The 16,873-nt window shown below is 40.3% G+C and overlaps 1 protein-coding gene across 1 annotated transcript in view; it reads left to right on the forward strand.

The window, feature by feature from the left end:
- Positions 1-4,201: 4,201 nt before the first annotated feature.
- Positions 4,202-16,873, forward strand: part of SNTB2 (syntrophin beta 2) — an 80,461-nt gene continuing 67,789 nt past the window's right edge. Inside the window, exon 1 of the mRNA XM_090260043.1 lies at positions 4,202-4,822. Within this exon, the coding sequence (XP_090116169.1) occupies positions 4,243-4,822 (580 nt within the window). The 5' untranslated portion in view covers positions 4,202-4,242. The remainder of the gene's footprint in view (positions 4,823-16,873) is intronic.

Raw genomic sequence — 16,873 nt, forward strand, 5'->3', positions numbered from 1 at the left:
ATATTGGGGGAAAGGGGATTTTTATTTTGGGACTTATTTGAATTTCATGACAAATTGTTATTTTCTTGATTATCAATAAAAACACTGGTAATTTTCCATAACTAAGTGGATTCAAGGAAACTAACCTTCTGCTTACTGTGTCCTTGCTAATATTTTCCTAAAAAGAAAGCCACAGAGCTACAAAACTGTCACCAGCTGCTTCTCATTAGTAATGTGGTTAGCAGATGTGGGTTTTCATAGTCATAAAGCATGAGATAGTTAATCCATTTTTGTGGGTTTCAGATGGATAGTGATTTATCTTGGCGGGATGAGTTTTAAAATGTGGTTGCTTCAGCTGAAGGATATATGGCATCTTTCTCTCTTCACTTCATGCTTGTGCTGGAGAGAAAAATACATTTTAAGATATTTCTCCTGAAAAGTAAACGAGAACTGCCCCTTGAAAAGGACAGTTGATCTCACTGTCTTCTAACTGGAGAATTTTTCAAAGTTAGATGTTGGCTTGGTTATCTTATAAGCTTATTTCTCCCTTTGGCCTCTTTAGTAGCAATTGAGCAGCTCTTGCTTTAGTTCCTCTGGCATCAAGCCGCCTTTGTGGTAGTGACCTTCAGGCTTGCTAAGGGCTGCAATTTTGCCTGGGGCTCTCCTTCCTTATGAAATTATGCAATACTCAAACCTTGGACCGAGCCCCAGATCCACTAATTCTTTCCTTTGACGGACTCTTGGCATTATGTTTTCCCTTTCAGCCAAAGTGTAGCTTTATACAACATCTATTTGTTACCGAAATTAATTTGGCCATTTGCCCTTTAAGCCTGGAATCAAAGGGTATCATGGCAAACTGATTCCTAGATAAAAATATAGACTCTGAGCTCCAGAGTTTCTACCAAAGGTTTTATTGTTGCTGCTGCAGCTGAAAATCAGCAGGTAATAACAACAGCAGCAGGTACTTTTTAATGGAACTCGCACAGTATGGCAGTTAACAGTGCTGCTATAAGTGCTTTGCATACATCATCCCTGTCAACCCCCACAGCCACCCTCAGAGGTCGAAGGTATCTGGATTTTTCCAAAGAAACTGAAGCTCATGACCTTAGCCTCTTGAGCATCATCATACAGCTAATTAGTGGCGACCTACAATTTGAACGCTGTACTGTTAATTACCATGCTATATTATACATCTGTGAAGGAGAGGGAAGAAAACAGACCATTGGATTTTGAGAGGGCACAGAATCAGAGCCTGAGTCATAGAGTTGTAGGAAATTATGGAACTGAGCTCTTCCAACCCCCTCATTTTAAAATAGCAAAGATTCCTGCCTTGTTCTGAGAAATAGTAAGATCACAGCTTGAGTAGAGGAGATTACATACTGATTGGTGACAGGAATTAAAGGTTATTAGGCATTAGCCATTTCCTTTTTTAGAGGCAGATAAAATAACAGGGCTGTTCAAAAATTATCTAAGCTTGTCTCACAGTCCCTAAGAAGCCATGGAAATAGATGTGTACTCTTTATTTCAGATTTCATTATCAACAGTAAGTAGATTTCCACTGACTACTTCAGATTTCCTAGATGGTAATTTTCACTCTGCAAGGAACCAATAACCTTCAGAGGGATTATTTGAAATGACTACAACCCAGGAGGCACTGAATGTCAATCAATCACAGTTTAATGAGTTCCTTTTTTCAAGGAAATATTTTTGGAATAGTGGGGAATAAAAAGAAGTCAGTGGGTGGTCCATGCCCTTCTGTATTTTTACATCTACTTGGGCAAACCAGCCAAGCATAATATAAAATTGTTCAAAGGTAAAATCCCAATGAATTGTGTAGATGGAGAACTTGGGTCTTGGTAGGTGGGAATCTTGCAGCCCTTAGCAAGCCTGAAGGTCACTACCACAAAGGCAGCCCAATGCCAGAGGAACAAAACAAGAGCTGCTCAATTGCTACAAAAGAAGCCAAAGGAAGAAATAAGCTTATGTGATAACCAATCCACCATCCAACTGGGTAGGTTGGTAGTGGTTGAATGGGACAGGAGGAGTTTGGAAGGATGGATTCAGGCAGGAATTTACAAAGCATCATTGGGAGACCATGGATGAATTTGGTTATCTGAAAGTAGTGATGTGATTGTTGAAAATTAATTTAGGTTCTGATGGAAGATACTGTAAAAACAGCTTGGTAGTTTGTGATTTTGTATGGATATATTTTAAAATAAACTCCCAATAACCCAACTATCAATTACCTTCTCTCCTCCCAGGGTTAAATATTTTGTTATATAACTTAGTATCTTATGTAAGTGCCCTCATTTACTATCTAGTTGGAAGGTCTATAACTTCCTTCAACTCTGTGGACCAAAAGATCTTGATACTTTGGGAGAGAATTTCCAGCACTTCCCTTTTGCTAATAAAGGAGTCCTCAAGTGCCCAACCTCTGGGTGACTACATTTGTAAAAGTGTTCAACATAGTGCTCATCCTCTTAAGGAATCAGCTTCTAAGTGCTCTCTAATAAGCAGAAATTTTACATAACTCGGGCCTCTGGGGGGCTTATGCCTTAGCTGGAGCAGAGCCAGAAACGTCTGGGACTGCAGGTGCACTTGGGCACATCCGGACCTGCTGAAACAACGAGCTGGCCTCATTGCAGTTGATTTAGGAGAGGGCTGGAGAGTTGAGCTTCTGCTGACATTTGCAGCTTGGAAAATCTTGCTCTATTTAATTGTAAAGTGGATTCTGCTGGAATGATTTTTTTGGTAAGTTACTTTTCTCATTTTGAATTCTTTCTTCCTTTGGGCTCTGGGTGCTTTCCAGTCTCTATTTTTATTGTTTTAACTCCTGGTATGGGAGGCTCTTTAGAAGTTTTGCCAACACATGAATGTGCATTTATAGTGTGGTGCATGGACATGGCTTGCGAGCTTCAACACGTACTTCATGAGCAAGCAGGTATACAGCCCCTTTACAGGAATTGGTGCACACTCCCTCTTGCAGCCCCCCCCCCATGAAAACATGGGGATTTTGCTTTTTCTACTGAAAGTTAGAGGGCACCTTGACCTCATGTTTTTGCTGAGATCTATCTCAGCAGTGTGATTTCTGGACCTTCATTTTTGAGGTCTGAGGTATGTAGTTTTTTGTTTTGTTCTATTTTGTTTTTTTAAGTACTGGTCCTGGAGGCTGGTTTTCTCTGCTTCCTTACTGTGTTAGGGACAGAGTCACTGGCTTTCTGAACATCACTTTCCTCAGCTGTTCCATTCTACAAAGCTGGAAGAAGCCGGTGGATTGCATCAACCATGTCTTTGGATAAAAGCTACTGTAGGCTCTGCAGGGGTACATAGAATTTCTGGAGCCACCCATTTACACTTGTACCAACAAAAGGCCATGGCTCCAGGATAAGAGAGTCACATCTGCAAACCCAAGCTGAAACTCTTACATTTGATTGTATGACGCTTTTCACACATATATTTCTGCCTCCGCTGATCCTATGCTCTGTTCACATTGGAATTCTGACATCTTAAGTAACCATCATTCTGCAAATCTCTTCAAGACCTGCCTATTTTGGCTGCAGGGCTGAAGAAGACAGGTCCGCTCTAGCGTTACAGGCGAGTAAAACAGGTGTGACAAATGCTTGGAATCCTGTCTCTGGACCTTTGCTTATCAGTTACCTCTGTTCCACTTACCTCCCACTGTCACCTCTGTGAAGCTGACTCCAGGCCCAACTGAGTGTTTCTTCTACTCTGTTCTCTCACTTAACCACACAGAATCACACCATTTTGGTTGGGTCTCCGTTTTCCTCCCCCACTAGACCGCTAGCTGTTAGCTGTGGTACGTTTTATTCAGCTCACCTCCTGGCCTCAAACGGAGCACACCAGCGGAGCCCTCAGTCAATACGGAATGAACCAATCAATGCAAGAATGAACGTGCAACCCAGTCTTGCAGGCTTGCAAAGTATTTCTCGGAGCTGACTTTGCTTTCCGTACCCAGGCAGCTTCAGTGAGTTGCACTGCAGAGGTCAGGGGTTGGGAGCGGAGCAGGAGGTCGGTCGGAGGCGAAAGGAAGGAAGACCGGGCCCCACACGCTCACGCTGCCCACGTCCGGTGAGCTGAAAGGGACTAGGCTGCCCGCAACAACTTAACCTCCCGGAAGCGGCTGGTCTCCCCGCCCCTTCGGGAGGTGGGCGTGGCCTCTATGAATAATGATCTCCACAGGGGGCGGGACCGGGCCCACCCCCTCGGGCGGGAAGGGGGAAGCGCTGAGGCTGCCTGACTGGAATGAGGGTAGCTGCGGCGACTGCGGCGGCGGGAGCGGGACAGGCCATGGCGGTGTGGACGCGGGCCACCAAAGCGGGGCTGGTGGAGCTGCTCCTGAGGGAGCGTTGGGTCCGGGTGGTCGCCGAGTTGAGCGGGGAGAGCCTGAGCCTGACGGGTGACGCCGCGGCGGCTGAGCCCGAACCCGCTCTGGGGCCGGCGGCGACCGCCTTCAACGGCCTCCCGAACGGCGGCGGCGCCGGTGACTCGCTGCCCGGGAGCCCGAGCCGCGGCCTGGGGCCCCCGAGCCCGCCCGTGCCGCCGCGGGGCCCGGCGGGAGAAGCGGGCGCTTCTCCGCCCGTGCGGCGGGTGCGGGTGGTGAAGCAGGAGGCGGGCGGCCTGGGCATCAGCATCAAGGGCGGCCGCGAGAACCGGATGCCGATCCTCATCTCCAAGATCTTCCCGGGGCTGGCGGCCGACCAGAGCCGGGCTCTGCGGCTGGGCGACGCCATCCTGTCGGTGAACGGCACGGACCTGCGGCAGGCCACCCACGACCAGGCCGTGCAGGCACTGAAGCGCGCGGGCAAGGAGGTGCTGTTGGAAGGTGAGGGGCTGGCGGGCGGGCGGGCGGCGGGCCGACGCTCACTTTGTTCCTGCCACCCTGCCCCCTTTGCGGAGCGAGCCCCTTCCCTCCCCCTGCGAGTGTTCGTCGTCCCCTCTGCTGGTGGCCCGGCGTTCCCCAGGCCCGGTGGGCTGGGGCTTTGAGTATGGAAAAACTGATGCTCCTTGCAGGAAAAGTTGGGCAGCCGCCGGCTCGCAGTCCCTGGAAGAGTCGGTTGAGATTTAGTAAAATACAGCCGCGCTTGAAGCTCCGCCCATACACGCTAAGCTGACACTAAGGATTTAGAGGGCTCGGGTTCTGGAGGTCTCGGTTTGCTTCCTGAGAAGTGCCGGGTTAGCGCTTTCTTCACTCACCTCTGGCTCTCAGGGCGGGCAGGTCTGCTTAAAAAAAAAAAAAAAAAAAAAAAAAAAAATCCACACGGATGCCAGCGGTATGTTTGGGCAAACCACCAAGAAACGCCGGTTAATTTATGGGAATTTAACCCATCATTGGCTCTCAACAATAACCAAAGGAGATCATAGCACTTCCTTGAAGCCAGAAAGCTGAAACAGCAAGTTTGTGTGGTTAATGAGCCCTGTTTAACAGTGAAGGCTCACGTGTTTGAGCATTTACAGCCAACTCGAGTTTTGCCCCTTTTGCAAGAGACTGGTGCCAGCTTCCTTCCTCCCATTCACAGGCGTGCTGCTGCATGGCTTTAAGCTTTTAGAAGTCTGAAATGTTTAATCGCAAGAGATGTTTGAACAGCCAGGATTATTACTTTAAGTACATATGTAGTCTGTAACCTGGATCTTTCATGGTGAATCTATGGGACTAAGGCAAAATAAATCTCATCTCCTTGAAGGACGCACTAATTCTCACCACAAATTCTGGTGGTGAGAGAGTATTATAAATGTGATCTGAAAAGCCAGTTACTTCCTTCAGAAGTTTCTGAGTGATTGGCTTTCTTTCACCGAATTCAGTCATTCGGGAAGCATTTATTGCTGGCTGGGTAGAAGAGAATGTAAAAGATGATGTGTCTCTATTTGGTCTTGACTTGAGGAAAAGATAGGAAAATGCAAACTGATTATGTAGTGCAAACTGTATATAATGTCAAGGGAATGCCATGTTAGGAAGTACAATAGCTAGTGAAAATCAGGATTAGCCTTGGAGAACTTTTTCAAGGAGCTGAATCTTGAGCCAGATCTCCAAGGATGTGATGGACACAGGCAGAGAGGATACAGGAGCGTATTCCTGGCAGAGGAAGAACAGAGGGAAGGGTTAGGGAGTAGGGCTAGGAAGGGTCCAATCCTCAAATTGAGAAGCCAGAATTTCTGCTTAGTGAACTGATTTTCACTTTTTTCAAAATTGCTGGTAAATATTTGGAAAAATATTAGTTTTCAGGTACATGGTTCAGTGTGCTCCAGTTGTGAAATTCCAGTGTTCTGCCTTTATAATATCCTATTTATAAATCTTATTTGTATCTCACTGATAGGTGGGGCTAGACAGTACTTAGAAATTAGTGTTAATAAAGCAACAAACGAACAAACAAAAACTCATAGACACAGACAACAGGATGATGGTTACCAGAGGGAAGGGGAGGTGGGGGTAGTAAAGAGTAAAGGGGGTCAAATATATGGTAACAGAATTTGACTTTGGGTGATGAGCGCACAGTGAAATATACAGATGATGTATCATAGAATTGTACATGTGAAACCTATATTTTATTAACCAGTGTCACCCCAATAAATAAAAAAAGAAATTAGTGTTAAAAGGAGTAAAATTACAGATTGTGGCTTGGGTCATGTGCATATAAAAAAATTGTTACCTTAACCATGTACCTTGAAATTGGCCTAGCTAAGCATTTGCTTATAAATTCTTAGAGCCAGGATATTGAATGTGGTACTATTTATGTAGCACTCAGTGGTGATGGACAGACATTTCAACTCCTTACACCATATTTTTTTCAAACCCAGTTTTAGTTTAAATATAATTTGAACCTGGTATTCATACTCACTAAATGAAAATCATCTAGTAAATGTTTTCGTTAGTTTAAAATAGGCCACATTTGCTTTTAGAAGTTTACAAATGGTGGCATTCACTGAGTGCCTTTTTACCTAACATACAGGTTCTACTTTACTTTCCCATTTTGTAAAAGACAAGCAGTTTTTGTCCTTATATGTGTTTGGGTGTATAAAATTACACTTTAAAGCCAAGGGATATAAAAATAAAATTACCTAGAATAAGCAGAAATCACTGAAAATAGTGATTTAATTGATTCAGTCAAACTATTTAAAATCGAGAGCTAGTGCCCCATCCAGGTAGGCTAATTTTAAAGGATAGATTTTATTGAATACGTTTAGCTCTAAGAGTTTTGGAACTGTTTTATCCTTTGATTAGATGTCTCGAAACTTGAAAAATTGCCTTAACATAGCACAGTGATGCTCTTTTGTGGTGTGGGCAGGGAATTTCAGGCCTGCCCTTGCCACCCCCAAGCAAAGGAAAGCTGTAGTCTCTGGTTGCCTGTGGTTAGGGAACTGAGCTAAAGGGTTCCTATTTATCTCCTGGGTTTGTAGGGATTATTCATTCATTCCTGGGTTTGTAGGGATCTAACATTTATTCAGCTCTGCCATGTGCCACAAGCATTTGAAGACACCTAATTTCTGCCCCTCAAAAAGTTTGAAGTTGAGATAAGAAATAAGTACAGTAACAGGCTAAAGCAAAGGGCTGTAATAATAGAACCCTGAGAGGACATAGCACAAAGGAAGACCACAGTGGCGGTCAGAGGTTGAGAATGCCCAGGAAAAAGGTTGATGGAGAAGCTGAAGCTTGAGTTGAGCCTTCCCCTTAAGAAGAAAAAGCTGTTACCAGTAAAGACAGAGGGAGACATGAAGACGATATTCTGCCCAGTGAGGGTAGAGTGCAAATGATGACTTTGTGGCCAGACAGAAGGGGGTTTGTTTTTGGCTAGTGGTGTAACCCCTAGGCAAGTTCTTTAACCTTACTAACCATAGTTCCTCACCTGTAAAACCAGGATAGTAATAATGCCTTCCTCAAAGGTTGTTATTCATTTGACAATTTATGTGCTGGGCATTTTGTAGGGACTGGCATATAGCAGTTAACAAAAACAACAACCAAAAACAAAGTCTGAATGAGAAAGGTAGGCCGTGAAGGTGTGCCTTGAGTTGATAAAGATATTCTCAGAATGGACAAGATGACAAGTTGTTAAAATCCAAGGCTTCGTTTAACTTGAAAAGAAATAAATAATGAGAATTATTTTAGGTGAACAAATTAAGAATGAGTTTGCATTTCTTGGATGTAAACACCTTTTTTTCTAATCTTGTTTTCTTGTTTTTCTGTAATCTCCGGTCTAGGCCAACATTTTTATCCTTAAATTTTTATTTTTCCTCTTCCTTCACATTTACTCAGAACCTTAAATCTGTGTGCTTGTAGTTTTGGCTAGCGACTGTTAGCATTGATATTAAGATACTTACCTATCAGATATTCTAGGTTGACTTTACTATATCCTGTGTGCTGGAAATAGGGTCTACCCAGAAAGTTTCTAGAATTTATATTTTTAGGGCTATAAAATTAGCTAAGCGAACATGAATTACACTATACATCAAAAAGTGTTCCAGAGAAGGTTAGGAAAGACAGTGTAAAGTGTCCAGTATAAGGTTTGATATTTGAGAATAGATCAATATTTTTAAAGCAATTCTCATTGCAATATTGTTGAAAAAAATCATCTTTTATTGCCTAAGTATGGTCCTTAAAGTATTACTGTTAGATCTACTGAAAATAATATGGTTAAGTGTATAGAGGAAATGGATTGGCATGAAATTTAACTTTATAATTAAAAATAATTTTTGTATCTAGAATGGTTATGATTTTGAGTGTCATATAAACAGATTGTTGTGTATTTTAGGGCACATGTGACAAATACTGCTGACATGGTGCTGCTAAATCAAAGAAGCTAGTTTAGAGTCCTACACTGCCACTTTCTTCGTTGTATGTTGGACAACTTGAGAGTCTCCTGATGAAAACATTTTACATTTTCATTAAGGCTTTCTGTGTGTATTCATTAATCTGTCTCTTAAAGAACAACTAAATTGTCAGAACATTCGTGTTTTTGTTGTTTAACCTCTTTATGTTTCATTGATTGATTAGACATGTTTTTATGAGAAGCTATATCTGTATAATCAGATTATTTCTTATAGAGTCCCTTTCATGCTAAAATATACTCTTTAAATTATTATCAAAATATGAGTTCATTGATTTTATTACAGAGTAGTTATGAAAATTCTAAGAACATTTTAGAAACCATAACTAGGCATAAATTTAGATCTCTGTGTTGTGTAGTCCTTCTGGGATAAAAGGTACTTTGTGATCATATGTGTGTGTCTTTGTACACAAGAGATGAGGTAAAACCTGTGGCTGTCGAACAGTGGTCATTCAGGGATTCCCTTTCCTGGGCTAAGTTAGCACGCTATCCTAACTGAACAACAAATAATGCCGTTTGCTTACATTTTCCACTAACTATAATACCTTGCATTTTTATCAGGATTTTAAAATTATTTGTGCATTTTTATCTGTATTTTCTCATTGGACATTTACACAGTCCTTTGATGTGATGGGCTGTTTCATCTTTGTTTTATAGACGATTACACTGAAGTTCATTAAAGTTAAGTGAGTTACCAAAGGTCTCAGAATTTCTCTTGATTTTTAAAGGAAAAAATGTAATGTTTCCTTTGGGCAAGAGGAAAAAAGATCTTACGTGGACTTTAAAAAGTTGTAGAGTCTCATCATCCAGATGAGAAATTAATGACCAGAGAGGTTAAGTGGCATATTCAAAGTCATCTAACTAATTAATGGTGGAACTTGGACTAAAACCCAATACAGTGCTTTCTCCCTGTACTATGCTACCTACAACCAACCAGTCAGTCAGATCGTTTAGCATCTCTCATGCAGCATCATGTTGCAATGCATTGTTAAGACATCAGTGTGCAGAAGAAGATGAAGGTGGTTCCTGGCATCTGAGGGCTTAGACTGAGATTAGAGAGAGACTAACTGCTAAAATGTATGCTGCTCATTCTTCAAGAGTTCTCTGAAGGGACTGATCAGTTGGGAGACAAGAGTTGAGTATGACTTCATGGGGAAAGGATAATTTGATCTGCGGTGTGAAGGACAGGTTGCTTCTCTATATGGAAGGCCATCCAAGTTGAGCGGGTAACCTGAGCAAAAATCAAAATGAGCAAGACATATGACAGGAAGTGAGGAGAACTGGGATGGACTTGGGAAAAGAAATTAAAGCTGGGTAGGTAAATTGGAACCAGATTATGCAAGGCCTTGAAAGCCAGCCAGAGGAATTTGGACGTTTTTCGTTCTGTCAGTCAACATTTATTAAGTACCTATTGTAAACAAGGTATTATGGTAAATGCTGGGAATTCAAAATTGGAAGTAATTCCTGCCTTTTAGGCTAGTTAGAAAACACTCATAGCAGGTTGTGATGTGCTTTAAAAATGATAAGGGCATGGTGCCCTAGAAGCAGAGGAAGAAAGAAGCTCAAAGGAGACAGCATGTCAAAGATAAGAAAGTGGTAAGTGTCTGGTGTGTTGAGAGAAGGAGAGCGTGCTAAGGGACGGGAAGTGTGTACCTAGGGAGCGGGCTGGAAAGGTGGGCGGAGGCAGATCATCAAGGTGCCTGTGTGCAGTGCTGAGCAGTGGTCTCTAAGTGGGGTTTATACAGGGTGGGGCAAAGCAGGTTTCCAGTTGTGTGTATGCCAAACGTAGTTTATTCTTGTATTATTATTTATTAATTATTGTATTAATAATTAAGGAATTGGGACATACTTGTACAGCAAGGAGAGGAGGCCAACAGAGAAGGGGAGGCTGAAGAGATAGAAAGGGTGGGGCACTGATGCAATCCATTTTTGAGCCAGGAAGTGACACGATGGGAACAGAATTTTGGGTTGGCAGCAGTGGATGCATCGAATGTAACGCAAGGAGGAAAGCACGAAAGTAGGAACACTACAGCTGCTCTAGAAAATTCAGTCCAAACCAGGAGTGATATCCATTGAAGCGGGTAGTGGCAGTGGCACTGGGAATAGAGAGGGAGATTCAATTCAAGAACCATTTTCAAGCAGGCAGTTCTTGCCAGGGGACAGCACAGTCCATGGGGGGCCTTTTCCCACCCAGACACCCACCTCTGACTGCCTGTGCACCTAAAGATTTGAAATTTGTAGAGAATCTCTGGCAGTGAACCTCTGTTACTAACACAGGTGTTGGAGTCCCTCAGAGACATTGGGGTGGAAAACTGAGCCAGTGTTTTAAAGAAAGAAATGAATGTAGGGGCAGACTGGATATGGTGATTTAGCCCTGAGATTTCTATCTAGGGACAGTAGAAGATTAGTCGTTACCAGTGGTGGGGGTTGGGGGTTGGGGGGTGGTATAATAGGGAGGGTGTGAAGCTTATACCATTCAGCTTTGTCATGCAGCACTTCCGTGATGTAATTGTTGTGGCTGTGGGGACTGAGAAGAAAAGTTTTAGTCTACAAGCACTCATAGAGTCACAAAGCATGAGAACATATTCTTCCTTTAAAGGCCTTTTTCTTTTCCTAGATTAGAGAAATGAGCTTTTGGCTTCCTCTGGAGAAATTATGATGTGTTTGTGTGAGTTTAAAATTTTGTGTCTAGAGAAATACAGAAATAACAATTGATTTAGTTACTTTGTTCTGCTCTAAGGAGAATACATTAATTCCTTTATCAGATTTGTGTTTAAGTTCAGTTTAAAAACAAAACTCATGGAATAATTTTGTATATGAACAAAGTGCCAGTGATTATAGTGTCAATAGTTTGCCTTTTGGAAAGAGTGAACTAGTTACTAAAACTCAAATTTGGTTTCATTTTTATAACCCAGCTCCCAAGACATTGCTAGAATGCTTTGACATGTAACTAGGTAAGAATATGTGAAGTGCAGATTTAAAAAAAATTCCTTTGGCTTTTCTGCAACATTTTTTTCTTTCTACTGTCCTCTGACCCTCTTGTTTTTGAATTTGCAAATTATTTAAAATGCTTTATGAAAAGTAAGCTTAATGGGAGAGATGAGAAAGTTGAGTCATGTATCTTTCCATTTAATTACCTGTCATCTGTAAACTGTTAGACCTCACACTTGAAAAATGGAAAGCTTTGATTTTTCATTGAAAGCGACTCAGACAAATTATTGATTGATTGATTGATTTTAAGTAAAATGAGTTAACAACCAAAAATGATAGGACATATTCCTTATTCAAGGCTCTTTTAGATTTAAAGCACAGAACACTATTCAAGCTACTTAAAATAAAAGGATGAAGATATTATAAGGATACAGACAGATCTCAGAACTCCAGGAAAAGCTGAGCAGCCAGGTCTCAGAAATGTCAGGAACCAAGGAAGTGCTGAGGACCACCACTCTTACTCCTTCTCATATCTCATTTCAGAACTTTTCTGTTTCTCTCTGAGAATATCTTTTGCAGTAGCTTTGTTCTAGTCCTTTTATGGTTTCATTTTATTTTACGTTTAACTCTTTATGTAGAACTTACTTTGGCATATAGTGTGCAGTAAAGATGTAATTTTATTTTTTCAAATAGTTAGCTGATTGTCTCAACATTACTTGCATGCACTGTCTGCTGGATGGATGAGGCTGCCTGGCATGCCATGTAGGGGAAGATCCCAAAGCCATATCTGGGTTCAACAGGAAAGCATGCTGATTGATTAGTGATTTCTGCAGTGAGTGTGCTGTTGTGAGGTACAATACACGTGTTACCTCTCTGCTACCGTAGGAATGACCTGTCCTTTCCTGATTGATTTGAAATGTACCTTTTTTTATACACTTAATTTTTTTATATTCTGTGATCTGATTCTAGATTTTCTATAGTATTCTATTTGAGTGTTTTTGTAACATACCACACTTTATATTGTACCTTTAACTTTAATATGTGATTCGGGTGGACTGTACCAGTCAAGAAAAATTTGAAAAATAACAACAAACAGTTGCAGGCTGGTATAACTTATTTCTCCAGATAAGATTTGGAATGATTTTATCATTCTTTAAAAAAATATATATAGTCCTTAGGGATTTTTACTAAAATTGTTTTAAATCCATAGATTAAAATGAAGAAAACTAATTAATGTCTTTATAATATCTTTCCCACTCATTCTGCCAGAAATCTGGACCTCACTCATCTATGTTCCAGTCATGTGCTTAGGGATATGGGATCTTCAGATTGGCAGGCTTAGATCAGGTACTCACGTTGAAGCCAGGAAATAGGGCAACCTCTCCTGGTTCCACATAGACTGAAAGTATGATTGCTTTCTCAAAAGATAATCAAGGTAATGTTACCAGAAGAAGGAGAAATGGATGCTAGGACATAAACAACAGATGTTCACCCCAATATTCTAAAAACAGATTAAATTGGAAACTTCTATATTAGTTAAGAGATTTAGAAACTTTTTATAGACAACTATAAAAGGAAAGCAAGAATATATTTGCTTGGGTAGAGGTGAACTAGCTGGAGCTTTTCAAAAATTCTTGACACTCCAAAGTGATAATAAATTATTTTTAGCATTTGTTTTAGCACATTTTGAACATCACTTTTGTGTGAATTTCAAGCAACTTTGCAAGTATGCATTATGATTATCATTTTATAACTAGAACAGCAAAAATATAGAGAGCTGAGGGATAGAACTTGAAGTTAGATTGGGATGGAGAAAGATCATTGTCTATCAAAATAGACTTACACAATTTTTTTTAGTATGAATTATTTTGGTTGCAGAAACCCAAAAGAGACTAAGCAGAAGTGGACTCTATTGCCTCATATAACTCCTAAGAGTGGGGGTGGTTGTAGGTTTAGGTCCAGAGGGATCCAGAGGCTCAAATTATTTTGGCTGCAACACCTCCTGCTGTGGAGAGTCTAATTCTATGTAGTCAGCTTAGATGGTGCCGGCAGTTCTGGGAATATATTGCCCTAACTTAGTAACCCTGTCAAAAAAGAAAAGTCTTCTGGCACCCACATATCAGTCTCTGGGAAGCACTCTAAGTAGCTCTTCTTTGTCTACCCCTTCAACCTATCATTATTTCCAAGATAATGGACACTATGTGCTAGACCTGGGTCACTTATTGATTCCTGGTATGTTGAAATTGGCAGGCTCACCACACTATGAAGTATGGAATGGGGTAGTGGCTAGGCAGACTTATGACTACTACAGTAATGCAGGAAGCTAGAGAGCTTAAAATATTTTTGTAGCTAAATTATAAATTTAACAAATTAGAAAAATAGAAATAAATGATATTATTGAGAGCATACTCTGCTAAGTTGTTCACCTGTATTATCACAATTATCACCTCTGTGGCAGGTAGCATCATACCCATTTTAAATATGAAGAAATTGAGGCCTGGAGAGATTCACTAATTCACCCAAGGTGACAGCACTTGGATGTTAAAGGCAAGGTAGTTACTCAGATTTATTAGACTCCACAGCTCTCGGTATTTACCATTATAGCAGATTGCTTCTCTGATGGATTAGTTTAGGTTAAGAAACTAGCAAGTCCAAAGACCAACAGGATTTATTGTTATGATTGGCCTAATGTACAGGAAATTGTGCTCTGGATTCTTTGTTGTCGCTCCTGTCTGGAGGTTATCGTTAATGTCCCCCGATCTTTTTGTTTCTGATTTTTTTTCATGCTGGGCACGAATAGATAGCTGTACGTGATTAATCAACTCAATTATTGAGTACCCACACTCTGCTGGCCACTCTGTAATTTTAAGAAGTACTCAGAATGGGCCCTGGCTAGTGTGGCTCAGTGGACTGAGCACCGGCCTGCAAACCAAGGGGTCGCCGGTTCGATTCCCAGTCAGGGCTCATGCCTGGGTTGCAGGCTGGGTCCCCATTTGGGGACGCACAAGAGGCAACCACACATTAATGTTTCTCTCCCTTTCTCCCTCCCTTCCCCTCTCTAAAAATAAATAAATAAAATCTTTTTAAAAATACCCAGAATGAATTTTTAAATGTTAATAAAGTACATAAATTAATTCAGATTATTTCATACATTATAAGTGATAGACAAATACTGAAAGATCTTGGAATAAAGGAGCACCTAATGTTAGGAACGTGTTTTGGGTCAGGTGAAAGAAGGGCGGAACAGGGAATGGAAATGGGAGGTGCGGACGAACGGTGCAGCTATTCTGTGTGAGAGGAGTGGCATGTCTAAAGGGCAGGGATGGCAATGAGCAAGTGATGTACAAGCTCCAGCTAGTACATTTGACAAAGTAGCTAATTTTCAAGACTCTGGAGCACTGACTTTAATATTTTTAACTTTTTTTTAGTAAAAATTATACAAATGACTTAGATATTCTCTTAACAATTTTGTTTATTATCTGCTGCTTTGTAATGCAAAATCAGTTTTTCTTTTGTAATTATTCTAGTGAAACATTTTTTGTTAGCTCTTCCATTTTTAATGTATTACTACGTTATGTTACTTTAAAAAAAACATCAATTTTAGCAAAGTAACATTCTCCAAACTATATTTACTTTTACAAAAAAGTATATGCCCGAATGAAATAGACTGTTTCATTGAACACTAAGTGTCTTGGATTTGCCTCCTTATTCTGCTGTAATTGTTGGCCAGTAAAGATATTTGAATTGTTAGCTGTTTCCATTGTAGTAAGGGCAGTCTACATTTTAAAAAAATCACTAGTAATTGATACTATATTTTAGAGATTAAGAATAAATATTCTGTATTAGTTTCTTCAAAGATTAATAATTATATTTAAAAATAAAATGCATTTATTTTTACAATGAACATCAAGTAAAAGTACATAATTTTAAAAATTAAGCTAGTTCTGGACAAATACAAATTCTGCAGGAAAACAAAAAAAGCTGAAGTGAATTTCTAAAAACCACTCTTCAGATGTATTAATATCGATCTTTGTCTTACAGTGACATAGAGTTGATTTTTGTACTTGTTAATTTCACTTTAGGATGCAGAATAATGACAGTACTCACAAGATTAGTATTAATCATTTATACTGGAAAATAAAGAAATGAAATAATTTTAAATGCTGCCATGCTGGTTTTTAGCAGCCAGGTCTGGTGGATATTATCAGACAGCCGTATTTGTATGTATATTTCACATACATATTTTGACAACAAAAATGTTTTCCTTGCATGTTTTTCCTCTGCTTCTCTAAAAAGATTGTGGTTGAGAGAAAGAAAATCTAGTTCCCTCTTATTCCTTTGTCACCTACAGGTTTACTCCCACTATTCTCTTTATTTCTCATATTTCCTCCTACTTCCTCTGTGCTTGGGTCTCAAAAGGAGTCTAGGCTCAGTAAGGCATCTCCAACCCTCAGAATGTAGTAGTTACAGAAGCTACCTGAGTCTTCTGGTACTAAAAATGATTTGGTTCCAGACTGAAGCATGAGAGGACAAGATACTTGGGGAAAAAAATACAGCAAAATATATCTGACAGCCGTTAGCTCTTAATGTGACCTTGGAAAAAATAATTTCAGCATTACAAGCCTTAGTGCCTTCCAGTTCTCATATTTTACAATTCTGAATATGAGATAATCAGAGAATGAAGAATTGTAGTTAATATAAAATGACCATGTGCAACCACATGAATTGTCAGAGAATTAGAATACCATCAAATTATTTTTAATACTAAAACTATTTTAAATACAATTGAATCTTTCTTTGATCATTTCCATGGAAACTCAGGATTTGTAATACCTTATTGTGAACTTTACTGTTGTGATAGAGATGCACAGAAGTGCCAGATAAGAGATTTTATGTTACAGATTTGTAGGTAAATCAGCTTTTGCTCTTCTGCCCTTCATTATAACTAGTAACTAAACTATAACTAAAGGCCAACACAGCAATCTTTTTAAATGATCTTTTTCTCCAAACAAAAAGGAACGACATAGAGGAGAGAAAAATATTGAGCCATCTAGATTGCAATTAATTTTGTCCCCAATTATTGTGTAACTTGAGGTTTCTTCATTGTTTTTGAGTGAATGAGGGCA

This window comes from Furipterus horrens, unplaced genomic scaffold, assembly GCF_987537825.1.
Source record: "Furipterus horrens unplaced genomic scaffold, mFurHor1.1.pri manual_scaffold_13, whole genome shotgun sequence".
NCBI classification, from domain to species: domain Eukaryota; kingdom Metazoa; phylum Chordata; class Mammalia; order Chiroptera; family Furipteridae; genus Furipterus; species Furipterus horrens.